Source organism: Lucilia sericata, unplaced genomic scaffold, assembly GCF_015586225.1.
Source record: "Lucilia sericata isolate MDLA Ls3-8-SP2 unplaced genomic scaffold, ASM1558622v1 Contig001083F_arrow, whole genome shotgun sequence".
Lineage (NCBI taxonomy): Eukaryota > Metazoa > Arthropoda > Insecta > Diptera > Calliphoridae > Lucilia > Lucilia sericata.
Genome location: NW_023995058.1, coordinates 28969 through 56783, shown reverse-complemented (window position 1 = coordinate 56783; position 27815 = coordinate 28969). Strand labels below are relative to the sequence as shown.

Here is a 27815-nt window from a genome sequence, read left to right as displayed (position 1 = left end):
CATGTTATCTTAAAAAAAACAGTTATTATCAGTAAATTTTAGACAAATCGATCATTTTTCCCATTTGCAATATTAAAAAAATGTTTATGAAACATGTTGTTAAATCTAATGAAAAAAGGTGCAAAACTTGGCTAAAATAAACGATTGATGAGACACGAAGTGACCACACTTTATATTACACACACACACACACTGACGTATACATATATAAAAAAATTACTCTTTTAAAACTGTTTATTTTTTAATGAGCTTTTCTAGGGAAACTTTAAATAAAAGAGAGAAAACCGTTAATATAGTAATTTATAGCTAACTCTTGCTACCAGTTGCTCTCTAACTAAACAGCTGATCTTTATTTAGTTTTCAAGTTCAAGTGCTTAAGAGAGAGAGAGGAGCATTATTATTAATGGATAATTGAAAAAAGAGCAAAAGTGAGCGTGAGTGAGTGATTGTATTGAAGACATTGCAAAAAATAAAAAAATAACCATAAATACCGCAACATTTACAAATTTTATGGCAGTTTAAGCTAAACAAGTGACTGAGAAAAGAGTAAAAATTAAAATATTAGAAGAAGAAAAAGGAAACAAAAGTGCATAAAATTTAAAAAAAAAATCCGGTTTTGAAGTTGAAATAAAGTTAACAAAAAAAAAATTATTAATAAAAAAACCTGTTAACAAAACATAAAAATTTTCTTTAAAAGAAAACTTATTAAGAATTTAAATATTTTTTATAAAAATAACCAAATTTAAACAAAAATTTTGAATTTGTAGTAATATGTGCAATATTTTATAGTGCTAAAGAAATTAAAACATTTGCTGAATTTTAATTAACTTTTTTTTGATAAAACTTCCCAAAAAAATTTTTAAGCAAAAATAACATTCAACATGTCTACAGACAACAGGTAAATTTTGTAATAAATTTTAAACTAAAGAAACTATTAAAACACCTGTTTTATATATAAAAAGACTTCCTAAATTGTTGTCAATTTTCTTTTAATAAAAAAAGTGCCAAAAAGGGCTTTCGGTGAAATAGCAACGAGACAAAGAGTTTATTTTTCTTGCAACAGTCTGCTGTTTGTAATTTTATTACAAAGGCCCCAAATGGTGACTGTTTCAGTGATGGTTGCAACTGTTGAATAAAATTTCTTTGTTGCGAATGACTGGTTTTTGTTTTCCCGGCAAAAAGGCAACCTTTTTTCTCTACCCTTGGCCACTTTATATCTACTTCTTTCAATTTAATAAATAATTATTATTTCATTTTACATAATACTACAAAGCTTATTTATTAATCATTAAATAATGTCAATTTCTGTTACAACTAATAATTTAAAATATGTTTCGCCCTCGTAGGCCTCCCTTGTCCATAGTCTGCTTTCAGTTTTTTTTTTACAGTCACAGTGAATGTGTCATTTAATTTCTTTGTTTTTTATTATAATTGCGAATGAATTTATTTGCTTAACATTTATAAAAATGTTTTAAACAAAATACTTGTTATAAAAATTTATAAAATCAAAAACAAATAAAAGGTTTTTAATAAAAAAATAATATTTTATTACAAGTATTATATTTGCGTTTTTAAGTCTAAGATCTGTGGTTTTTTGTGAAATTTGAAATTATATTTACACGTGTTTTAAGGTTTAATAGGTTAATGAGACCTTTATTAAACTCATTAGACAAAAATTTAATTATAATTCTCAAACACTTTAGAAATGAAATAGAAAATGATTAGTTAGCTAGATAGTATATATAGTTTAGTCTATAGTCTAGCCTATAGTTCAGTCTATAGTCTAGTCTGTAGTCCAGTCTATAGTAAAGTCTATAGTATAGTCTAGTCCAAAGTCCAGTCTATTCTATAGTATAGTCTAGTCTATTGTTTAGTCTATAGTATAGTCTGTAGTCTAGTATATTGTGTAGTCCATTGTCTAGTCTATAATCCTATATTCTCGACTATAGTCTAACTGAACTGAACTAAAACTAACTAGAACTGACTAGAACTAGAACTACTAGAACTGAACTAGAACTGAACTAGATAGAACTGAACTAGAACTGAACTAGAACTGAACTAGAACTGAACTAGAACTGAACTAGAACTGAACTAGAACTGAACTAGAACTGAACTAGAACTGAACTAGAACTGAACTAGAACTGAACTAGAACTGAACTAGAACTGAACTAGAACTGAACTAGAACTGAACTAGAACTGAACTAGAACTGAACTAGAACTGAACTAGAACTGAACTAGAACTGAACTAGAACTGAACTAGAACTGAACTAGAACTGAACTAGAACTGAACTAGAACTGAACTAGAACTGAACTAGAACTGAACTAGAACTGAACTAGAACTGAACTAGAACTGAACTAGAACTGAACTAGAACTGAACTAGAACTGAACTAGAACTGAACTAGAACTGAACTAGAACTGAACTAGAACTGAACTAGAACTGAACTAGAACTGAACTAGAACTGAACTAGAACTGAACTAGAACTGAACTAGAACTGAACTAGAACTGACTAGAACTGAACTAGAACTGAACTAGAATGAACTAGAACTGAACTAGAACTGAACTAGAACTGAACTAGAACTGAACTAGAACTGAACTAGAACTGAACTAGAACTGAACTAGAACTGAACTAGAACTGAACCAGAACTGAACTAGAACTGAACAAAACTGAACTAGAACTGAACTAGAACTGAACTAGAACTGAACTAGAACTGAACTAGAACTGAACTAGAACTAGAACTAGAACTGAACCAGAACTGAACTAGAACTGAACAAGAACTGAACTAGAACTGAACTAGAACTGAACTAGAACTGAACTAGAACTGAACTAGAACTGAACTAGAATTGAACTAGAACTGAACTAGAACTGAACTAGAACTGAACTAGAACTGAACTAGAACTGAACTAGAACTGAACTAGAACTGAACTAGAACTGAACTAGAACTGAACTAGAACTGAACTAGAACTGAACTAGAACTGAACTAGAACTGAACTAGAACTGAACTAGAACTGAACTAGAACTGAACTAGAACTGAACTAGAACTGAACTAGAACTGAACTAGAACTGAACTAGAACTGAACTAGAACTGAACTAGAACTGAACTAGAACTGAACTAGAACTGAACTAGAACTGAACTAGAACTGAACTAGAACTGAACTAGAACTGAACTAGAACTGAACTAGAACTGAACTAGAACTGAACTAGAACTGAACTAGAACTGAACTAGAACTGAACTAGAACTGAACTAGAACTGAACTAGAACTGAACTAGAACTGAACTAGAACTGAACTAGGAGTGAACTTGAACTGAACTAGAATTTAACTAGAACTGAACTAGTCTATAGTTTAGTCTACTGTTTAGTCTACAGGCTAGGATATAATCCAATCTATAGTCTCGTCTACAGTCTAGTCTTCAGTCTAGTCTATAGTCCAGTCTATAGTCCAAACTACAGTCTAATATATAGTACAGTCTATTTTCTAGTCTATAGTTTGTTTATAGTCTAGCCCATAGTCTGCTCTATAGTATAGTCTACAGTCTAGCCTATTGACTAGTGATTAGTCTATTCTACAATCTATACAGTTCTATAGGCTGTTCTATAGTCTAGTCTACTGTCTAGTCTATAGTCTAATTTATAGTATAACCTATAGTCTGGTTTATATTCTAGCCCATAATATTGTTTATATTCTAGTCTATAGTCTATACTCTAGTCTAAAATCTAGTCTATGGTCTAGTCTATAGTATATAGTTTAGTCTATAGTGTATTCGATAATCTAGGCAATAGTCTAGTAGTCTAGTTTATACTCTAGTCTATAGGTTAGTCTATAGTCTAGTCCATATGTGTAAAATATCTTGTTATAATTCTTAAATTGGTTTACTTTACTTTAAACTAATTAACAATTATCTTGTTTTTTTTATAAAAAAAAAAAACTTTACCTCATTTTCTTTTCTAATAATCCAATCACCGTCCCCATTTTGAAGGGCCCCACATATTACGTCTTTATTCTAATCTATCACCCTTAAGTGTTTTATATAATAAGAAAAAAGACCGATTCCTATTATTTTATAAAATATACACACTGAATTACAATAACAAATTCAGCAAACTGATAATATTAAAAAATCGACTAAATAAATATTGAATAAAAAAAACACACAAAAAATTGGCAAGTCATTGAAGAATTAACAAACAATACAAAAAAATACCATATTCGAAGCAACAATCTACAAGTACTACACTAGTTGCATTAAAAAAAATAAAATAAAATTATAAATACAACAATTAAATCAAACAGAGATTGGCACAAGTAAAAAACAACTAAAAGTGAATAAAAACTATTTAAAATGAAAAAATGTATTTAAACAGTTAGACAAAATCACGAAAAAGTTAATTAAAATGCAATGAGTTCAATTGTCGCCGATTTATAGTTCAGTTGTAGTTTAGTTCTAGTTATGTTCTAGTTCTAGTTCAGTTCTAGTTCAGTTCTAGTTCAGTTCTAGTTCAGTTCTAGTTCAGTTCTAGTGCAGTTCTAGTTCAGTTCTAGTTCAGTTCTAGTTCAGTTCTAGTTCAGTTCTAGTTCTGTTCTAGTTCTGTTCTAGTTCTGTTCTAGTTCTGTTCTAGTTCTGTTCTAGTTCTGTTCTAGTTCTGTTCTAGTTCTGTTCTAGTTCTAGTTCTAGTTCTGTTCTAGTTCTGTTCTAGTTCTGTTCTAGTTCATTTCTAGTTCTGTTCTAGTTCTGTTCTAGTTCTGTTCTAGTTCTGTTCTAGTTCTGTTCTAGTTCTGTTCTAGTTCTGTTCTAGTTCTGTTCTAGTTCTGTTCTAGTTCTGTTCTAGTTCTGTTCTAGTTCTGTTCTAGTTCTGTTCTAGTTCTGTTCTAGTTCTGTTCTAGTTCTGTTCTAGTTCTGTTCTAGTTCTGTTCTAGTTCTGTTCTAGTTCTGTTCTAGTTCAGTTCTAGTTCTGTTCTAGTTCTGTTCTAGTTCTGTTCTAGTTCAGTTCTAGTTCAGTTCTAGTTCAGTTCTAGTTCAGTTCTAGTTCAGTTCTAGTTCAGTTCTAGTTCAGTTCTAGTTCAGTTCTAGTTCAGTTCTAGTTCAGTTCTAGTTCAGTTCTAGTTCAGTTCTAGTTCAGTTCTAGTTCAGTTCTAGTTCAGTTCTAGTTCAGTTCTAGTTCAGTTCTAGTTCAGTTCTAGTTCAGTTCTAGTTCAGTTCTAGTTCAGTTCTAGTTCAGTTCTAGTTCAGTTCTAGTTCAGTTCTAGTTCAGTTCTAGTTCAGTTCTAGTTCAGTTCTAGTTCAGTTCTAGTTCAGTTCTAGTTCAGTTCTAGTTCAGTTCTAGTTCAGTTCTAGTTCAGTTCTAGTTCAGTTCTAGTTCAGTTCTAGTTCAGTTCTAGTTCTGTTCTAGTTCAGTTCTAGTTCAGTTCTAGTTTGTTCTAGTTTTGTTCTAGTTTTGTTCTAGTTCTGTTCTAGTTCTGTTCTAGTTACTGTTCTAGTTACTGTTCTAGTTCTATTCAAGTTCTGTTCTAGTTCTGTTCTAGTTCTGTTCTAGTTCTGTTCTAGTTCTGTTCTAGTTCTGTTCTAGTTCTGTTCTAGTTCTGTTCTAGTTCTGTTCTAGTTCTGTTCTAGTTCTGTTCTAGTTCTGTTCTAGTTCTGTTCTAGTTCTGTTCTAGTTCTGTTCTAGTTCTGTTCTAGTTCTGTTCTAGTTCTGTTCTAGTTCTGTTCTAGTTCTGTTCTAGTTCTGTTCTAGTTCTGTTCTAGTTCTGTTCTAGTTCTGTTCTAGTTCTGTTCTAGTTCTGTTCTAGTTCTGTTCTAGTTCTGTTCTAGTTCTGTTCTAGTTCTGTTCTAGTTCTGTTCTAGTTCTGTTCTAGTTCTGTTCTAGTTCTGTTCTAGTTCTGTTCTAGTTCAGTTTAGTTCAGTTTAGTTCAGTTCTAGTTCAATTCTAGTTCAGTTCTAGTTCAGTTTTAGTTCAATTCTAGTTCAGTTCTAGTTCAGTTCTAGTTTTGTTCTAGTTCTGTTCTAGTTCTGTTCAAGTTCTTTTCTAGTTCTGTTCAAGTTCTGTTCTAGTTCTGTTCTAGTTCTGTTCTAGTTCTGTTCTAGTTCTGTTCTAGTTCTGTTCTAGTTCTGTTCTAGTTCTGTTCTAGTTCTGTTCTAGTTCTGTTCTAGTTCTGTTCTAGTTCTGTTTTACTTCATTTCTAGTTCTGTTTTAATTCTGTTCTACTTCTTTTCTAGTTCACCAATCAATCACGTGACTAGTTTTAAACTAATATACATTTATTACCAATTACATTCTGAAATGAACTATATTAAAACTCTTAACTGTTAATAACCGCAGCACATTTCAATTTGTCTATCAAAATTCTCATTAAATTGTCATAAAAAATGGGTATTTACTCTATGACGAGTACTGCCAAACTTAAAGCAATTATATTTATTACTTTTCGGTTAAATAATTTATAATTAGTAAAGCCCCCTTCACACGAGCACACAAGTAATATGATCTGTCAAAATTTTGTGTAGAAGAGAACGGATGGGATCGTCTAAACGCAATATGTAATGAAACCATCACACATTGAGAGAAAATACGGATGGAAAATTTGACAATCGTATGGCTCTCTTCATTTTTTGAAATGATTCAAAAAACAAGCAAGTCGCATTAGATCAGGGATGTATTTTTATGTAAACACATACAAAAAAAGTGAAACAGCTGTTCCATCTTACTTTGTTATTGTTTTATACCAATAGTGTAAACACAAAAAATATAAATCATACAACTTTTATTCTCTTTTTTGTCATACGGATGGAATTTCATTTTACTTTTTCATTAGACTTGTCGTACGTAAAGTGTGACCGTGTGAAGGGCCCTTAAGTGGCCTTATATAAAATCTTCATATTGTTTACGCATAACTTGCTCTGTACTCAATAATTTTTTTTGCCAAAAATTTCAAAATCAAATCGGTTTCATATTGATAACTTATCGATAACTTGTATGGAGAAATTTTTAAGTGGCACCATTGTTTATTATCATATGATAAGATCCTAGAAATAAACCAGAGACAGTAACTGTTTAAATTATATTATAAAACTTAAAATTTAATAATTATTTTTCAAGCAAAAATTTTTTTCCTCAAAAATAAAACTTATTGTTAAGTTTTATTTTTTTTGTTCAAAAATAAAACTTATTTCTTGATTCTTATTTTTTGTTCAAAAAATAATTATTACTTTTGAGTTTTATTTTTACATTGAAAAATAAAAATTATTTTTAAGTTTTATATTTTTGTTTGAAAAATAAAAGTTATTCTTGAGTTTTATATTATTTTCTTCAAAAATAAAACTTAATATGAAAATATATTCTTACAAATATAAATGAAATTTTGATTAAAATGTTATTATAACATTATAAAGAAGTAGTTGTGTTATATTCGTGCAAGCCGAATCTTAAAGTGAATTTGGAAGGAGGTCTTAAGAAGATGATTGTGTATCGATCTATTCGGAATTCTTTATTACGATTAACTCACTTATTGGATCACACAGTACTTATCATATATCAGAATAATGTGAGCATTAGGGCGGTTTTCGAAAGAGTACCTTTTAAGGGATTTATGTACCGAACTCTGCGTTAAACTAACTTTTTCAACTTTTCAAATCAGACATTTTACATGTGATTTCGAAATGCTTATACTCTTGGATATTATTTGATTACAATTGCAATATAATAAATATATTTATAAGAGTTCAAAATTTATTCTGGAAGCATACTTGCTTTTCCCGTTTGCACTATACAGTGCATCCAACAGACAGACGTTCGTATTTGACTAGATCGTCTTAGAATATTATAAGGACCCAGAATATATGTATGTATGAACTTTTGTGAGTCTACGACTACGATGAGTTACAAACGAAATGACAAAATATACATAAAAATTCGAATTGGAAACTAAACCTTATATTGGACGCACATATTCCATATTGAACATTTTATACATATCAATATTATCCCTTTCACGCACAAAACCAAACCGCGGTGTCCCGTATACGTGAAAGGGTTATCATAGCTATGCGTTTTAGATAGTGAAGAGTTAAAATTCATACTTACCCTTTTTTTCAAAATGTCTTAAGAAAAGCTTAAAATTTACATGTAGTATTGTAAAAAGTAATTTCTCTAAACATTTTATATAAGAAAATGTTTTCATATTGAGTTTTATTTTTGAAAAAATAAAATTAAACTCAAGAATAATTTTTATTTTTCAAGTTAAAAAATTAAACTTAAAATTGATTTTTATTTTTCAATGAAAAATATAAAAAGCAAAAATAATCGTTATGATTTGAACAAAAAAATAAAACTTAAGAAAAATTATTATTTTCTGAGTAATATATAAAACTCAAAGAAAAATAATTAAAATTAAGTTTTTTAAATAAAACTTAAAAAATAAAAATCATTGTTTTAACCGATAATGCATCTTTAGAGAAAACAAATGGTATATTCAATTAAATTATACTCTTAATCCTTGTATTTGATTTTTTTGTTTTAAATTTTAAGAATAATCATTATTTTCTGTCCCTGAAATAAACACATACATATGTATACCCCACCCTTATAAGTGGATTTCAAATGACGTTTATGTTGTTATTGGGCAAAATTTCCAAAGTCTAAATAAGTTTATGATCAGGGCAAACCCTAAGTTTTAAGTGACAGAGAGAGAGAGACAGTTGATTACTAATTAACATTTGGTGTTATCTTGCAACTTTGTAATGGTGATAAATTAATAATTGGTATAATTTTTTATAGTCTTTGTTTGTACTTAAAAAAAAAAACGTGGTTATTATGTTGACACAAGCAAATATATGTTTCAGACAAATTTTTGTAGTTTTTTAATCTAATAATTGTTGCCAAATGGAAAACTTTGCAATAAATAGTTTCTTAATTAGAAACTGAAATTTGGCAAAAACTGTTATCAGATTGTTTTTTTAAAGCTAATAACAAACAAATTGTAATTTGTTAAAAAAAATCACAGAATTAATTACACTATGTATTAAATTCCAACAAAAAGTTAAATTTCATGATGGCGTTTTGAAAATGTTCAATTACTTTTAAAATCAATCATTGACGATCAGCAGTTCTAATTATTTTATGACTTTGCAAAAAAAAAAAAAAAAAAAAAAACAAAAACAAACAAACCAACCCAGCTACCAAAATACTCACTCAAATTTTGATGTTTTTTTCTTTATTATAAAATAATAATAAATTAAGACAGACATTTTTAGAAGTGTTTATTTTTCCCCTCGACTAATTATGACGTTATAATTTATCAACCAATAATGTTTTGATTAAGTATAAGATTATTTTTGTGGTAAATATTAGAAGTATTTAGTAGCAACTAGTTTAAGTCAACAGTGGATACTAGACAAAATGAATTTGAATAAAAAATTTATAAAGAATATAAAAACTATAGACTAGACTATAGATTCGACTATACTATAGACTAGGCTATAGATTCGACTATACTATAGACTAGACTATAGATTAGACTATACTATAGACTAGACTATAGATTAGACTAAACTATAGACTAGACAATAGACTAGACATTAGACTAGACTATAGACTAGACTATAGACTAGACTATAGACTAGATTATAGATTAGACTGTAGACTAGATTATATACCAGACTATAGACTGGACTATAGACTAGACTATAGACTAGACTATAGACTAGACTATAGACTAGACTATAGACTAGACTATAGACTAGACTATAGACTAGACTATAGACAAGACTATAGACTAGACTATAGACTAGACTATAGACTAGACTATAGACTAGACTATAGACTAGACTATAGACTAGAATATAGACTAGACTATAGACTAGACTATAGACTAGACTATAGACTAGACTATAGACTAGACTATAGACTAGACTATAGACTAGACTATATACTAGACTATAGACTAGACTATAGACTAGACTATAGACTTGACTATAGACTAGACTATAGACTAGACTAGACTAGACTATAGACTAGACTAGACTATAAACTAGACTAGACTATAGACTAGACTATAGACTAGACTAGACTATAGACTAGACTAGACTAGACTATAGACTAGACTAGACTATAGACTAGACTATAGACTAGACTATAGAATAGACTATAGACTAGACTATAGACTAGACTATAGACTAGACTACAGACTAGACTATAGACTAGACTATAGACTAGACTATAGACTAGACTATAGACTAGACTATAGACTAGACTATAGACTAGACTATAGACTAGACTATAGACTAGACTATAGACTAGACTATAGACTAGACTATAGACTAGACTATAGACTAGACTATAGACTAGACTATAGACTAGACTATAGACTAGACTATAGACTAGACTATAGACTAGACTATAGACTAGACTATAGACTAGACTATAGACTAGACTATAGACTAGACTATAGACTAGACTATAGACTAGACTATAGACTAGACTATAGACTAGACTATAGACTAGACTATGGACTAGACTATAGACTAGACTATAGACTAGACTATAGACTAGACTATAGACTAGACTATAGACTAGGCTATAGACTAGACTATAGAGTAGACTATACACTAGACTATACACTAGACTATAGACTAGACTACCGACTAGACTGTAGACTAGACTATAGACTAGACTATAGACTAGACTTTATACTAGACTATAGACTAGACTATAGACTAGACTATAGACTAGACTATGGACTAGACTATAGACTAGACTATAGACTAGACTATGGACTAGACTATAGACTAGACTATAGACTAGACTATAGACTAGACTTTGGACTAGACTATAGACTAGACTATAGACTAGACTATAGACTAGACTATAGACTAGACTATAGACTAGACTATAGACTAGACTATAGACTAGACTATAGACAAAATTATAGACTAGACTATAGACTAGACTATAGACTAGACTATAGACTAGACTGTAGACTAGACTATAGACTAAATTATAGACTAAATTATAGACTTGACTATAGAATAGACTATAGACTAGACTATAGACTAGACTATATACTAGACTATAGACTAGACTATAGACTAGACTATAGACTAGACTATAGACTAGACTATGGACTAGACTATAGACTAGACTATACACTAGACTATACACTAGACTATAGACTAGACTATAGACTAAATTATAGACTAAATTATAGACTTGACTATAGAATAGACTATAGACTAGACTATAGACTAGACTATAGACTAGACTATAGACTAGACTATAGACTAGACTATAGACTAGACTATAGACTAGACTATAGACTAGACTGTAGACTAGACTATAGACTAAATTATAGACTAAATTATAGACTAAATTATAGACTCGACTATAGAATAGACTATAGACTAGACTATAGACTAGACTATAGACTATAGACTAGACTATATACTAGACTATAGACTAGACTATAGACTAGACTATAGACTAGACTATAGACTAGACTATGGACTAGACTATAGACTAGACTAGACTATAGACTAGACTAGACTATAGACTAGACTAGACTATAGACTAGACTATAGACTAGACTATAGACTAGACTAGACTATAGACTAGACTGTAGACTAGACTATAGACTAAATTATAGACTAAATTATAGACTAAATTATAGACTCGACTATAGAATAGACTATAGACTAGACTATAGACTAGACTATAGACTAGACTATATACTAGACTATAGACTAGACTATAGACTAGACTATAGACTAGACTATAGACTAGACTATAGACTAGACTATGGACTAGACTATAGACTAGACTAGACTATAGACTAGACTAGACTATAGACTAGACTAGACTATAGACTAGACTATAGACTAGACTATAGACTAGACTGTAGACTAGACTATAGACTAAATTATAGACTAAATTATAGACTCGACTATAGAATAGACTATAGACTAGACTATAGACTAGACTAGACTATATACTAGACTATAGACTAGACTATAGACTAGACTATAGACTAGACTATAGACTAGACTATACTAGACTATAGACTAGACTAGACTATACTATAGACTAGACTATAGACTATACTATAGACTAGACTATACTATAGACTAGACTAGACTATACTATAGACTAGACTATAGACTAGACTATATATATTTTGGTATTATATATATTGGTATTTTGAACTAAAATTGTTAGGTTTTATAAAATTTTTTAAGATTTGTGGAGGAAATTTTTCGAATTTCGAAGAAATTTGTAAAATTTTTTTGATATTGAAGAGAACGCTTGAATTCGTTTTAGCTTGTAGCTCCTGTTTAGTGTTTCTCATTTCATACTTTAATGTTTATCACTAAGCAAACAAAAATGTGTGTTTGTTTTGATATTTTTTTAGGTTTTTTTGCCGGTCTACTTTTCTTTTTTCGGTTTGTTTGTATATAAATTCTAAGTAAATCACTAATAAATAGATGCAGCAAATTTTTTACGCAAAAAAGCGAAATTTTTTATAATTTTTTTTTTTTTTTTTTTGTTATTTAGTTGTTATTGTATGAATGTGAAGAACTTATGTTTGCAAAAATATACATATATTTAAACATGTGTCCCCAAACAAAAAGAAAAAAAAAGAAAACGTCACAATGAGTTTTCTCTTAAAAAAAGAACCTAGGAACTCAAAAGACATAAACGATTCATAAATTACTCTGCTTCTAAACAATTTCGCGAAAATTGTTTTGAATTTTGTTTAAAATTAAAAAAAAAATTCTAATGAATCTCAACTAGACATAGATGACCTCAAGAGACCTTTAATCACAAGTTATTAACCTAATATTAAACAATGAGAATAACCACCAGCTGATAATGAAATATTTATTTAAATTTTCTAAAAAAATTAATTATTTAATTACCTTGTTCTTTCCCATTTAAAACACACAAAAAGAAACTTATTATTTCAAACAATTTATAACAAATAGAAATCAACTGAATAAACCTTCAATTAAATACAAATATTGAAATCAATTTTCAATAAAACCTTAATTGTATTGCGTTTTTAAAAAGAAAACAATACAAATCTTTTAATGTTAATATTAAACTACAATTAAAATCTATAAATAAATATTGAAAACAAAAGTTCATTGCTTAGAAAAAAACCGATCTATTGTTTTAAAGTTTTTTTTTTTCGATTTGTGCAAAAATTTCTACTTATTCAACTTGTGTTCATTATTTTTAGCTATTCTAGACGTTTAATAACAATTAATAATAAATTTTGTTGTTGATAAAAACATGCGTTTTCTATTGTTTTTGCTATTGTTATCACAATTTATTAATTCTCTATATATTTTTTTAAACAAATTATTTCTTACTTTGCCAAAGTAGTAACACAAATGTTGAGTTATTTATGAATGAAATGTTCAGCAACATACACTGAGGCCTATTAAGACGGCTGCAATATTGAATGAATAACACTATAGGCCAAACTATAGACTAGACTATAGACTAGACTATATACTAGACTATAGACTTGATAATAGACTAGACTATAGACTTGACTATAGACTAGACTATAGACTAGACTATAGACTAGATTATAGACTAGGGTATAGACTAGACTATAGACTAGACTATAGGATAGACTATAGACTAGACTATAGACTAGACTATAGACTAGACTATAGACTAGACTATAGACTAGACTATAGACTAGACTATAGACTAGACTACAGACTAGACTATAGACTAGACTATAGACTAGACTATAGACTAGACTATAGACTAGACTATAGACTAGACTATAGACTAGACTATAGACTAGACTATAGACTAGACTATAGACTAGACTATAGACTAGACTATAGACTAGACTATAGACTAGACTATAGACTAGACTATAGACTAGACTATAGACTAGACTATAGACTAGACTATAGACTAGACTATAGACTAGACTATAGACTAGACTATAGACTAGACTATAGACTAGACTATAGACTAGACTATAGACTAGACTATAGACTAGACTATAGACTAGACTATAGACTAGACTATAGACTAGACTATAGACTAGACTATAGACTAGACTATAGACTATAGACTAGACTATAGACTAGACTATAGACTAGACTATAGACTAGACTATAGACTAGACTATAGACTAGACTATAGACTAGACTATAGCTAGACTATGACTAGACTATAGACTAGACCTATAGACTAGACTATAGACTAGACTATAGACTAGACTATAGACTAGACTATAGACTAGACTATAGACTAGACTTAGACTAGACTATAGACTAGACTATAGACTAGACTATAGACTAGACTATAGACTAGACTATAGACTAGACTATAGACTAGACTATAGACTAGACTATAGACTAGACTATAGACTAGACTATAGACTAGACTATAGACTAGACTATAGACTAGACTATAGACTAGACTATAGACTAGCTATAGACTAGACTAGACTATAGACTAGACTATAGACTAGACTGTAGTTTACAAAAATAAGAAAAATAAGCAGTTTTCTTTATATAGAAAGTTTTTAATATAATTGTAGAACACAATGACAAATCATTTTATAAAAAAACTGATAAACTACAGTTAGAATTCAACTTGAAATTAAAAAAAGAATTCGAAACAAAGAAATGTCAACAAAAAGTTGATCTCTCAAAATTTAAAAACAATTTGATTGATATTGTTTAAAAAAAAGGAAAATATTTTGCTACCAAAAATAATTTCTATTAAAATTAATGGTTTTCTTTAAATGACTCAACAAAAATTGTAACGAAATTGCGTTTTCAAGCATTTTAATCAATCCAATCAATTGATTTTTATGTTGTGTCATCAATATTTAATTCAAATGCAATTGATAGAATTCTCTCTCGCAACGGAACAATTGAAATCATGAGTATTTGAAAAGATAAATTTAAATGCAGGTCATATAATGAAATTCAAATCAATTAAATAATAAAATATTGAAATTGAAAGTGTGGCCATAAATTGAAATTTAATTAAAAAATTAAATTGTGTTGAAAATTTCGTTTATTAAACAAAATAGAAATTTAATTTATTAATAAAGAAATCTAAAAGAAATATTTCTTTTAGAAAATTTTACCACGTTTCACCACACCTTAGGGTGGTCTGCTTAGACTTTATCTGTTACCATGAAAATGTCTCTGTCAATGTCAAAGTCACGTTGTCTAACATTAATTGGTTTTCATTTTGTTATTTTTTTAATCTGTATGTAAGTGAACTTGAAATTACAATTAAAAAAATATAACTTTTGTTTTTTTTTTTTTTTTAATTTAATCAGTCATACAACAAATTCCTAATGTTATCAATAATATTTACTAATGAATGATTTTGGTAAAGATCTACCCTCATATTCGTAAATGCTTAATAAAGTTATTGATGGTTTATTGTAGACTATAAACTAGTCTAAAGTTTAGTCTAGTCTATAATCTAGGCTATGGTTTACAATATAGTCCTGTCTATACAACAATCTAGTTTATTGTCTCGTCTATATTCTAGTCTATTGTCAAATCTATAGTCTAGGGTATAGTCATATCTATAGTATAGTCTAGGGTATAGGTCGTGTCTATAGTTTAGTCTATAGTCTAGTCTATAGTCTAGTCTATAGTCTAGTCTATAGTCTAGTCTATAGTCTAGTCTATAGTCTAGTCTATAGTCTAGTCTATAGTCTAGTCTATAGTCTAGTCTATAGTCTAGTCTATAGTCTAGTCTATAGTCTAGTCCATAGTCTAGTCTATAGTCTAGTCTATAGTCTAGTCTATAATCTAGTCTATAGTCTAGTCTATAGTCTAGTCTATAGTCTAGTCTATAGTCTAGTCTATCTAGTCTAGTCTAGTCTAGTCTAGTCTATAGTCTAGTCTATAGTCTAGTCTATAGTCTAGTCTATAGTCTAGTCTATAGTCTAGTCTATAGTCTAGTCTATAGTCTAGTCTATAGTCTAGTCTATAGTCTAGTCTATAGTCTAGTCTATAGTCTAGTCTATAGTCTAGTCTATAAGTCTAGTACTATAGTCTAGTCTATAGTCTAGTCTATAGTCTAGTCTATAGGTCTAGTTCATAGTCTAGTCTCTAGTCTAGTATATAGTCTAGTCTATAGTCTAGTCTAATAAGTCTAGTCTATTAGTCTAGTCTATAGTCTAGCTATAGTCTAGTCTATAGTCTAGTCTATAGTCTAGTCTATTAGTCTAGGTCTCTTAGTCTAGTCTATAGTCTAGTCTATAGTCTAGTCTATAGTCTAGTCCTATGTCTAGTTCTATAGTCTAGTCTATGTCTAGTCTATCGTCTAGTCTATAGTCTAGTCTAATGTCTAGTCTATTAGTCTAGTTCTTAAGTAGTCTATCGTCTAGTCTAGTCTCTAGTCTAGTCTATAGTCTAGTTCTATCGTTAGTCTATAGTCTAGGTCTATGTCTAGTCTATAGTCTAGTCTATAGTCTAGTCTATAGTCTAGTCTAGTCTTTCGTCATAGTCTAGTCTATAGTCTCGTCTCTAGTCTGTCTATAGTCTAGTCATAAGTCTAGTCTATAGGTCTAGTCTAGTCTAGTCTATAGTCTAGTCTATAGTCTAGTCTATAGTCTAGTCTATAGTCTAGTCTATAGTCTAGTCTATAGTCTAGTCTATAGTCTAGTCTATAGTCTAGTCTATAGTCTAGTCTATAGTCTAGTCTATAGTCTAGTCTATAGTCTAGTCTATAGTCTAGTCTATAGTCTAGTCTATAGTCTAGTCTATAGTCTAGTCTATAGTCTAGTCTATAGTCTAGTCTATAGTCTAGTCTATAGTCTAGTCTATAGTCTAGTCTATAGTCTAGTCTATAGTCTAGTCTATAGTCTAGTCTAGTCTAGTCTAGTCTATAGTCTAGTCTATAGTCTAGTCTATAGTCTAGTCTATAGTCTAGTCTATAGTCTAGTCTATAGTCTAGTCTATAGTCTAGTCTATAGTCTAGTCTATAGTCTAGTCTATAGTCTAGTCTATAGTCTAGTCTATAGTCTAGTCTATAGTCTAGTCTATTCGTCTATAGTCTAGTCTATAGTCTAGTCTATAGTCTAGTCTATAGTCTAGTCTATAGTCTAGTCTATAGTCTAATCTATAGTCTAGTCTATAGTCTAGTCTATAGTCTAGTCTATAGTCTAGTCTATAGTCTAGTCTATAGTCTAGTCTATAGTCTAGTCTATAGTCTAGTCTATAGTCTAGTCTATAGTCTAGTCTATAGTCTAGTCTATAGTCTAGTCTATAGTCTAGTCTATAGTCTAGTCTATAGTCTAGTCTATAGTCTAGTCTATAGTCTAGTCTATAGTATAGTCTAGTTTATAATCTAGTCTATAGTCTAGTCTATAGTATAGTCTAGTTTATAATCTAGTCTATAGTCTAGTCTATAGTCTAGTCTAGTCTACAGTCTAGTCTATAGTCTAGTCTATAGTCTAGTCTATAGTCTAGTCTATAGTCTAGTCTATAGTCTAGTCTATAGTCTAGTCTATAGTCTAGTCTATAGTCTAGTCTATAGTCTAGTCTATAGTCTAGTCTATAGTCTAGTCTATAGTCTAGTCTATAGTCTAGTCTATAGTCTAGTCTATAGTCTAGTCTATAGTCTAGTCTATAGTCTAGTCTATAGTCTAGTCTATAGTCTAGTCTATAGTCTAGTCTATAGTCTAGTCTATAGTCTAGTCTATAGTCCTATAGTCTAGTCTATAGTCTAGTCTATAGTCTAGTCTATAGTCTAGTCTATAGTCTAGTCTATAGTCTAGTCTATAGTCTAGTCTATAGTCTAGTCTATAGTCTAGTCTATAGTCTAGTCTATAGTCTAGTCTATAGTCTAGTCTATAGTCTAGTCTATAGTCTAGTCCTATAGTCTAGTCTATAGTCTAGTCTATAGTCTAGTCTATAGCTAGTCTATAGTCTAGTCTATAGTCTAGTCTATAGTCTAGTCTATAGTCTAGTCTATAGTCTAGTCTATAGTCTAGTCTATAGTCTAGTCCTATAGTCTAGTGTTTTAGTCTAGTCTATAGTCTTAGTCTATAGTCTAGTCTATAGTATAGTCTAGTTTATAATCTAGTCTATAGTCTAGTCTATAGTCTAGTCTACAGTCTAGTCTATAGTCTAGTCTATAGTCTAGTCTATAGTCTAATCTATAGTCTAGTCCTATAGTCTAGTCCTAGTATAGTCTAGTCTATAGTCTAGTCCTAGTCTAGTCTATAGTCTAGTCTATAGTCTAGTCTATAGTCTAGTCTATAGTCTAGTCTATAGTCTAGTCTATAGTCTAGTCTATAGTCTAGTTTACTGTCTAGTCTATTGTCTAGTCTATAGTCTAGTCTATTGTCTAGTTTATAGTCTAGTCTAATTATAAAACACTAATTTTCCTTTAAAAATACTATGTCTTCCCAAGAAAGTCTCATGTTCTTTTTATTGGAAGAAACTTTTCCGATATCTTTACCCTTCTATTGACTTTTTTAATTAAAACCGCCCGTGAATCTATTTAAACTTCTAAATAAACATAAATTATTTACTAAAACTTTGCCAGAGTCATTAAACCCGTCAATTAATACTTTTATCTCGTTGTATTCATTGTCTTCTTAACAATTGCCATTTTATTATAATTCTTTTCTAAATATTTGTTTAATTATTAATTAACATATTTGTTTAATTTGTTTTTTTTTTCTTTTCATTTATAACTATTTACAGAGAAGATGAGTACAGTAAATTTGTGCCGCAAAAAATAAATTATCAAATTGTTGCCGCCACGGATGAAAAAGATTTGTATCAGCAAAGAAAGTTAAGCAATGCGAATGGCAACAACAACAACAATAATAATAATAAAAACCTTAAAAGAACCACGGAAATGCGTGGTATTTATCATCAGGTGGGTAATAAACTAAATTTGATAAAAATTTCTATTGTTTATATAGAAACTATAATAGGCCTATAAAAAGTTTGCTAAAAAAGTTTTAAACAAATGTAGTAATTGCCTAATTAAACAAATATTAATTTCTTAAAAAATTGTAATTAAAAAAAGGTAACAAATATTACAAAATAAATAGAAATTAAACCATCAAAAAAATAAAAAAAAACTTCCCATACCGGGAATCGAACCCGGGCCTTCTGGGTGAAAGCCAGATATCCTAGCCACTAGACCATATGGGATATACTCAAACGGAGAGCATATTTGCTAAAAGAATTTAGTTAGAATTAAAGAGTTTAAAAATAAATTAAAATATTTAAGTTTATAAGGGGTTTTAAGAGTAATGCAGTTACATAGTCTTTCTCTTTTAATAATAAACAAAGAGCATTATTTGGTTTTTCTTTTAATTGATGTGCGTGCGTGTGTGTGTGTTTGTTTACAAACAAATACTTTGACTTTTTTAAACATGTTTTAATTAAAATGAAATTAATTGTTGTTGTTTTAATTATACGCCTTTTATATTTTTATGGGATTTATTATAAATTTGAAATTAAAAAAAAAGGTTAAAGAGATAGAACAATTTTAAAGAAATTTTTTCAGGCAAAGTAGACTTTTAAATGACTTGAGACTAGTCCTTATAATCTATAGTCGGGACAATGGAATAATCTACAGAATAATCTGTAGTCCAGACTAGAGTAAAATAGTCTATAGTCTAGAACATAAACTAGTCTATAGTCCAGACTATAGAACATTCTAGTTGGGACTATAGAAGAGTCTATAGTCAAGGCTATAGAAGAAGTCGAGACTATTGAACAGTAGGTATATAGTTGAAAATATGGAACAGTATATAGCTGAGAATATAGAACAGTATATAGTCGAGTCTATAGAACAGTCTATAGTTTAAAGTCTAGGCTATGGAATAGTTTATAGTATAGACTATAGAGTAGTCTATAGTCTAGACTGTAGAATAGTCTATAGTCTAGACTGTAGAATAGTCTATAGTCTAGACTATAGAATAGTCTATAGTCGAGACTATAGAATAGTCTATAGTCGAGACTATAGAATAGTGTACAGTCGAGACTATAGAATAGTGTATAGTCGAGACTATAGAATAGTGTATAGTCGAGACTATAGAATAGTGTATAGTCGAGACTATAGAATAGTGTATAGTCCAGACTATAGAATAGTCTATAGTTCAGACTATAGAATAGTCTATAGTCCAGACTATAGAATAGTCTATAGTCCAGACTATAGAATAGTCTATAGTTCAGACTATAGAATAGTCTATAGTCCAGACTATAAAATAGTCTATACTCCAGACTATAGAATAGTCTATAGTCCAGACTAAAGAATAGTCTATACTCCAGACTATAGAATAGTCTATAGTCCAGACTATGAATGGTCTTTAAATTGTAAAAGAACAGAGTCAAATAATAAATCTTAAATTGCATTAAATATTTTGTAACAAAGAAAGAATTTTAATAATTTTTGTTTGTGGAAATTGTGTAAGAAATAAAGAAAAAACTGTAAACAATTGCTTGCAGTTAAATTAATAAACAGTTATGAATAAAATAAAAGCATTATACTACAATATGCAATTGTGACATTCACTAGGAAATGATAACAATTTTACTTTATTTATTTAAACTTCTGTCAAAGTGCTGAATAGTAGCATTCACAAGAAAATGGTAACTTGCTCTCATTCACTTCAGCTTTTTTAGAGCAAAATAGTCGACTTTTTGACAAAGTAGGCGTTTGTTTGAAGGACGATTTATAGAATCCTATTATCTTGACTTATAGTTTACTTTTTCAAATTTTAAACATATTTCTGCCCGCAACTGTTCTTATTTTCTTATTTAATTCCAAAGGCCACGTGCATTTTTATTTATGAATGGTTAGCAAAAAGTAGGTCATCATATTTTATTGAATGTGGCAAATAATTGAGTAATTTAATAATTTTTAAAAACACAATTTTATCACAATAATATAATATGAAAACTATAAAAAACAAAAATTTTAAACAAAGACTAAAAACTTTACCCAAAAAAAACAATTGATTAATAAACAAATTCAAAACAAGTTGTACAACTAAAATATTTAGTTGCGCCAACAAAATTTTAGCTAAAACAAGAAAGAATTTTGTTTATTTATCTTTTATTAAGTAATTCCTTTATATATTTTTCTGTGAAGTAAAATCTTTTACTTTTTCCTTTATTACAGATTATTTCTACCTGCGCTGTTTTAATTTTATCCGCGGCCTGCGGCATGCCCATTGGTTATTCGGCCGTTTTATTACCACAACTATCAGCCTCGAATAATATACCCACTAACTCTACGCCTGAGATTATTATTGATATAGAAATGGGTTCTTGGATTGGTGAGTATCTAATTAAAAGCTTAAAATTTTAAGAAATCTCTATCTAACTATTTAATTTATCTTTTAACAGCTAGTGTCCATAGTTTAGCCACACCTATTGGTTCATTTTTATCGGGACCCATGGCCGATTATATGGGCAGACGTTCGGCTTTATTGGTTTCAGTTTTACCCCTATTCGCCGGTTGGTGTGTATTGGCTTTATCACAATCCTATACTATGCTGTTGATAGGACGTTTATTGTGTGGTTTTGCCACCGGCATATTGGGTGGACCGGCACAGGTAAGCAGAAATAAGAAATCAAGGATTTAAATAGAATTTTTAAAAGAAATTTAAGGAATTTCTTTAAAAATAGAAAGTTTGAGCGAATTAGGAATTATTTTCTGATTTTATCGAGAATTTAGAAGTTTGAACTGATAAATTAAACAGAAGTTTTTAAGTTTTTACTCTTCTAGATCGTTCTAAATTATAATTATTTTAACAAATACTTCTAAGAATCAACAACACCCCAATCAACCAACCTTCAACTACCTTAAGTCAAAAACCTCTATTTCTTTTTAAATCAAAACAATTAGCATTTAGACATCTGTCAAAACTGTCATAGAAACCTTCTTTAAAATCATTATTTCTTTGAGAAAAATGTTGTTTTTTTATAAATTATAGTATAATTTTTACTATCACTATGTTTAGTTTATCACGTATACCATTCCACTATGATAGTTCCAATAAATTTACAAAAAAGAAAGAACAAATATGGGTCATTCACTTTAACTAAAATGCTCTAGTAACCTGCTAAACTATTTTTCCACTATTGTGATTCTATTAAATATGAAGTGTTATTTATTTCTTACGACCTTGAACTTTTAAGAGTCAGGTTCAAGATTTAAAAATGACTAAAAATATAAACACATTTCTGGTCTCTCTTTTTTTAAAGAATTTGCACAAAAATTTCATTTAGTTTCCGCACAATTGTTGTTGCTATTATTATGGAAATAGATCAAAATTGAAATTTCTTTAGCTATAGCTGAAAACTTCCGACAATAGTACATCACAACTAGATCATTTAAACGTCACTTAAATGACATCCAACACAAAAAAATACAAACAAACATATAATCATAACAACAATAATAATATCACTATTATATAGTGTAAATAATGATTCTTTAAAGTTTGTTTTCTATAAAAGATTTCTATTGTGATATTTTATCTTATGAAAATGTCCATGACTTTTTTCTAAGTCTTGTCTCTCGATCTCTTGTTTGTTAGTTTGTTTTTGTTTTCGTTTATTTTTTTTATGTGAGAACTTTTTTCTTAAAAGAGGGAGGTAGAGAGAGGCTTTAAGAATATGGCGGTTAAAAGCCTGCTTGTTGTTTTTATTTTGCTTATGCAAATAAGTTCCGGATTTTTAACCTTAGACATTGTGATAACTAGACATATGAATAGTTAAAATTTTGTTTACTATTATCTTATTTTTTTTATATAGAACAAGTGAAATGAACAGCAATTTAATAAGATTTCAGTTCATATTAAAGTTTAACCCTGATGTTTGTTAATAATTGTGATTGATTTGTTTTTATTGTGAGTGATTAATTTTAATTCTCTTTTTCGCGATGCCACTCTTGCTATCGACTTCATAAATATTTTTGAACTAGAACTGAATTACAACTGAACTAAAACTGAACTAGAACTGAAATAGGTTTGAACTAGAACCTAGAACTGAACTAGAACTGAACCAAAACTGAACTAGAACTGAAGTAGAACTGGAGTAGAACTGAACTTGAACTGAACTAGAACTTAACTAGAACTGAACTACAACTGAAGAAGAACTGAACTAGAACTGAACTAGAACTGAACTAGAACTGAACTTGAACTAGAACTGAACTAGAACTGAACTAGAACTGAACTAGAACTGAACTGAACTAGAACTGAACTAGAACTGAACTAGAACTGAACTAGAACTGAACTAGAACTGAACTAGAACTGAACTAGAACTAACTAGAACTGAACTAGAACTGAACTAGAACTGAACTAGAACTGAACTAGAACTGAACTAGAACTGAACTAGAACTGAACTAGAACTGAACTAGAACTGAACTAGAACTGAACTAGAACTGAACTAGAACTGAACTAGAACTGAACTAGAACTGAACTAGAACTGAACTAGAACTGAACTAGAACTGAACTAGAACTGAACTAGAACTGAACTAGAACTGAACTAGAACTGAACTAGAACTGAACTAGAACTGAACTAGAACTGAACTAGAACTGAACTAGAACTGAACTAGAACTGAACTAGAACTGAACTAGAACTGAACTAGAACTGAACTAGAACTAGAACTGAACTAGAACTAGAACTGAACTAGAACTAAACTAGAACTGAACTAGAACTGAACTAGAACTGAACTAGATCTGAACTAGAATTGAACTAGAACTGAACTAGAACTAAACTAGAACTGAACTAGAACTGAACTAGAACTGAACTAGAACTGAACTAGAACTGAACTAGAACTGAACTAGAACTGAACTAGAACTGAACTAGAACTGAACTAGAACTGAACTAGAACTGAACTAGAACTAGAACTGAACTAGAACTGAACTAGAACTAGAACTGAACTAGAACTGAACTAGAACTGAACTAGAACTAGAACTGAACTAGAACTGAACTAGAACTGAACTAGAACTGAACTAGAACTGAACTAGAACTGAACTAGAACTGAACTAGAACTAAACTAGAACTGAACTAGAACTGAACTAGAACTGAACTAGAACTGAACTAGAACTGAACTAGAACTGAACTAGAACTGAACTAGAACTGAACTAGAACTGAACTAGAACTGAACTAGAACTGAACTAGAACTGAACTAGAACTGAACTAGAACTGAACTAGAACTGAACTAGATCTGAACTAGAACTGAACTAGAACTAAACTAGAACTAAACTAGAACTGAACTAGAACTGAACTAGAACTGAACTAGAACTGAACTAGAACTGAACTAGAACTGAACTAGAACTGAACTAGAACTGAACTAGAACTGAACTAGAACTGAACTAGAACTGAACTAGAACTGAACTAGAACTGAACTAGAACTGAACTAGAACTGAACTAGAACTGAACTAGAACTGAACTAGAACTGAACTAGAACTGAACTAGAACTGAACTAGAACTGAACTAGAACTGAACTAGAACTGAACTAGAACTGAACTAGAACTGAACTAGAACTGAACTAGAACTGAACTAGAACTGAACTAGAACTGAACTAGAACTGAACTAGAACTGAACTAGAACTGAACTAGAACTGAACTAGAACTGAACTAGAACTGAACTAGAACTGAACTAGAACTGAACTAGAACTGAACTAGAACTGAACTAGAACTGAACTAGAACTGAAACTAGAACTGAACTAGAACTGAACTAGAACTGAACTAGAACTGAACTAGAACTGAACTAGAACTGAACTAGAACTGAACTAGAACTGAACTAGAACTGAACTAGAACTGAACTAGAACTGAACTAGAACTGAACTAGAACTGAACTAGAACTGAACTAGAACTGAACTAGAACTGAACTAGAACTGAACTAGAACTGAACTAGAACTGAACTAGAACTGAACTAGAACTGAACTAGAACTGAACTAGAACTGAACTAGAACTAACTAGAACTGAAGAAGAACTGAACTAGAACTGAACTAGAACTGAACTAGAACTGAACTAGAACTGAACTAGAACTGAACTAGAACTGAACTAGAACTGAACTAGAACTGAACTAGAACTGAACTAGAACTGAACTAGAACTGAACTAGAACTGAACTAGAACTGAACTAGAACTGAACTAGAACTGAACTAGAACTGAACTAGAACTGAACTAGAACTGAACTAGAACTGAACTAGAACTAAACTAGAACTAAACTAGAACTGAACTAGAACTGAACTAGAACTTAACAAGAACTAGAACTGACCTAGAACTGAACTACAACTTAACTAGAAATGAATTAGAACTGAACTAGAGCTGAACTGGAACTATACAAGAACTGATTTAGAAATGAAATAGGGCTGAACTACAACTGAACTAAAACTAAACTAGAACTGAATTAAACTGAAATGGAGATAACTGAAATCGGACTAGAAATACAATAATATGTAGAACTGAACTTGAAAACGGTTATTAATATCCCACCTCTTCTCTTTCCTTCCAGGTTTATATTGCCGAAACTGCTGAACCAAATTTGCGTGGCCTACTAATTGGCGCTCCCTTTGTCTCCTACTCTATGGGTATACTTATCGTTTATGCCCTAGGTTCGGCTCTACACTGGAGAGGTGTGGCCTGGTGTGGCAATATATTACCCGCTGTAGCTGCACTCGCCATATTCTTTATACCCGAAAGTCCTGCTTGGCTATTGAGACATAATAAAACCGAGAAAGCCCATAAAGCTTTAACATTCCTAAGAGGCAATGAGATTGTTGCCCAAAAAGAAATTAATGAAATGAAAGAAAGATTAGATAAGGAAGTGGCCAGCACCAAAACAAATGAGAACATATTCAAATTGTGCTGTCAAAGAGTTGCCATTAAACCTTTAGTCATTGTTATAGTATTTTCATTTTTACAAATTGCTTCTGGTACCTTTATTGTGGTATTCTATGCTATTGATATTATATCTGAGTTTGGAGCAGAGTTCGATACCAAGGCGGCTGCTATTTGGACTGCTGTAGTGAGAATGGTTTGCACCGTTATGTTCTGTGTGATTTTGCTGTTTGTGAGAAGACGTCGTATTTTAATATTGTCCGGTATTGGTTCGGGTCTTAGCTGTTTGACCTTAAGTGTTTATATGTTTGTGCGTGAGGGTCAGCCCAAGGGAGGAGCTGATGTTATAGTTGCTGGAGTTTGTTTACTCATTTATATTTCCTTCAATACCTCACTGATGGTAATGCCGGGCATTATGATTGGTGAACTGTTCCCCGCTAAAATAAGAGGTCGTACTGCCGGCGCTGTATTTGCTGCCATGAATGTGGCTCTCTTCGCTTTTACCAAAGCCTTCCCACTCATCCATTTGTCCATTAGAATGAAGGGTGTTTTCATGATCTTTGCCGTAGCCAGTTTTGTGGTTTCGATATTTATGTGGCTTTTCCAACCCGAAACTAAGGGCAGAAGTTTGGAACAAATCGAAGACTATTTCAATGAAAACAATTGGCTGTGGTTTAAGAGAGACAAAAGCTATAAGATGGTAGCCACCAAAGATAATGCTAGTAAAGCGTAGACATTTCTACCTCAAAATAATTCGTATATAAACCATTTTAACCTCGCCATCGGGCCTCGAAAGCCCTCGAAATGTGTCATTCTTAAATTAAACGGCTAACTTTATATCTTAATTGTGTAAATGTTCTTTAAATCTTCTTTAAAGAAGATTTTAAAGAGGCTTTTTGTTATTATTAAACACAAATTTTCCAAATAAATTTATACTTCTAGGGCCTTTTCATGGATTTCTTTCTTAAGCATTTATTTGAAATCTGTTGAGAAATTTTTAAATTTTAAAGTGTATTAAGCTTTAAAATAATTATTCTAACAAATAGTTATTTTGTTAATTATTATTTAAATTAATTTTTTTGTTTTTAACCCAATATGAGAAAATATTTGTGATCTTTTAAATTCCAAGAAATAATAGTTTTTAATCGTAGTTTTTTTAAGTAATTATAGTTTAGTTTTAAGGTTTCAACTTAAGGAACAATTTTATGCTTAAATAAAAAATATATGTATAAGATATACATTTTAAAGAATTATTTTTTTTTTTAATTTGTTGAAAGTTCTCAAAGAAATTATAGCATAATCACAGGTAAATAAATAAATTTAAATGCGCACAGTTTGTAGGGTGATCATGCAAGAACAACTCTCTTTAAAGTCGTGATATTGAATAACTCTGCCAACAACAATTTATTCGTCCACGATATAGGGTAGTTCCAACCATCTAACTAACATAACTAGACTATAGACTAGGCTATACACTAGACTAGTGTATAGACTAGACTAAGACTAGAGTAGACTATAGACTAGACAAAGACTAGAGTAGACTATAGACTAGACTATAGACTAGAGTAGACTATAGACTAGACTAAGACTAGAGTAGACTATAGACTAGACTATAGACTAGACTATAGGCTAGAGTAGACTATAGACTAGACTATAGACTAGAGTAGACTATAGACTAGACTATAGACTAGACTATAGACTAGACTATAGACTAGACTATAAACTAGACTATAGACTAGACTATAGCCTAGACTATAAACTAGACTATAGACTAGACTATAGACTAGACTATAGACTAGACTATAAACTAGACTATAGACTATAAACTAGACTATAGACTAGACTATAGACTAGACTATAGACTAGACTATAGACTAGACTATAGACTAGACTATAGACTAGACTATAGACTAGACTATAGACTAGACTATAGACTAGACTATAGACTACTAGACTAGACTATAGACTAGACTACAGACTAGACTATAGACTAGACT

General features: G+C 30.3%; 2 protein-coding genes and 1 non-coding gene across 3 annotated transcripts in view; 1 reads left to right on the top strand and 2 right to left on the bottom strand.

The window, feature by feature from the left end:
• Window positions 1-27815, bottom strand: part of LOC119609905 (sodium- and chloride-dependent glycine transporter 1) — a 129021-nt gene that overhangs the window by 86709 nt on the left and 14497 nt on the right. The window lies entirely within an intron of this gene.
• Window positions 516-27065, top strand: LOC119609908 (facilitated trehalose transporter Tret1). Its single transcript, XM_037964937.1, has 5 exons — window positions 516-898; window positions 18706-18883; window positions 21143-21299; window positions 21370-21578; window positions 25493-27065. The coding sequence occupies exons 1-5, from the start codon at window positions 882-884 to the stop codon at window positions 26549-26551; spliced, it is 1620 nt and encodes a 539-aa protein (XP_037820865.1). The 5' UTR covers window positions 516-881; the 3' UTR covers window positions 26552-27065.
• Trnae-uuc lies at window positions 19093-19164 on the bottom strand. The gene has a single exon. It is a non-coding gene; the product is annotated as a tRNA-Glu (tRNA).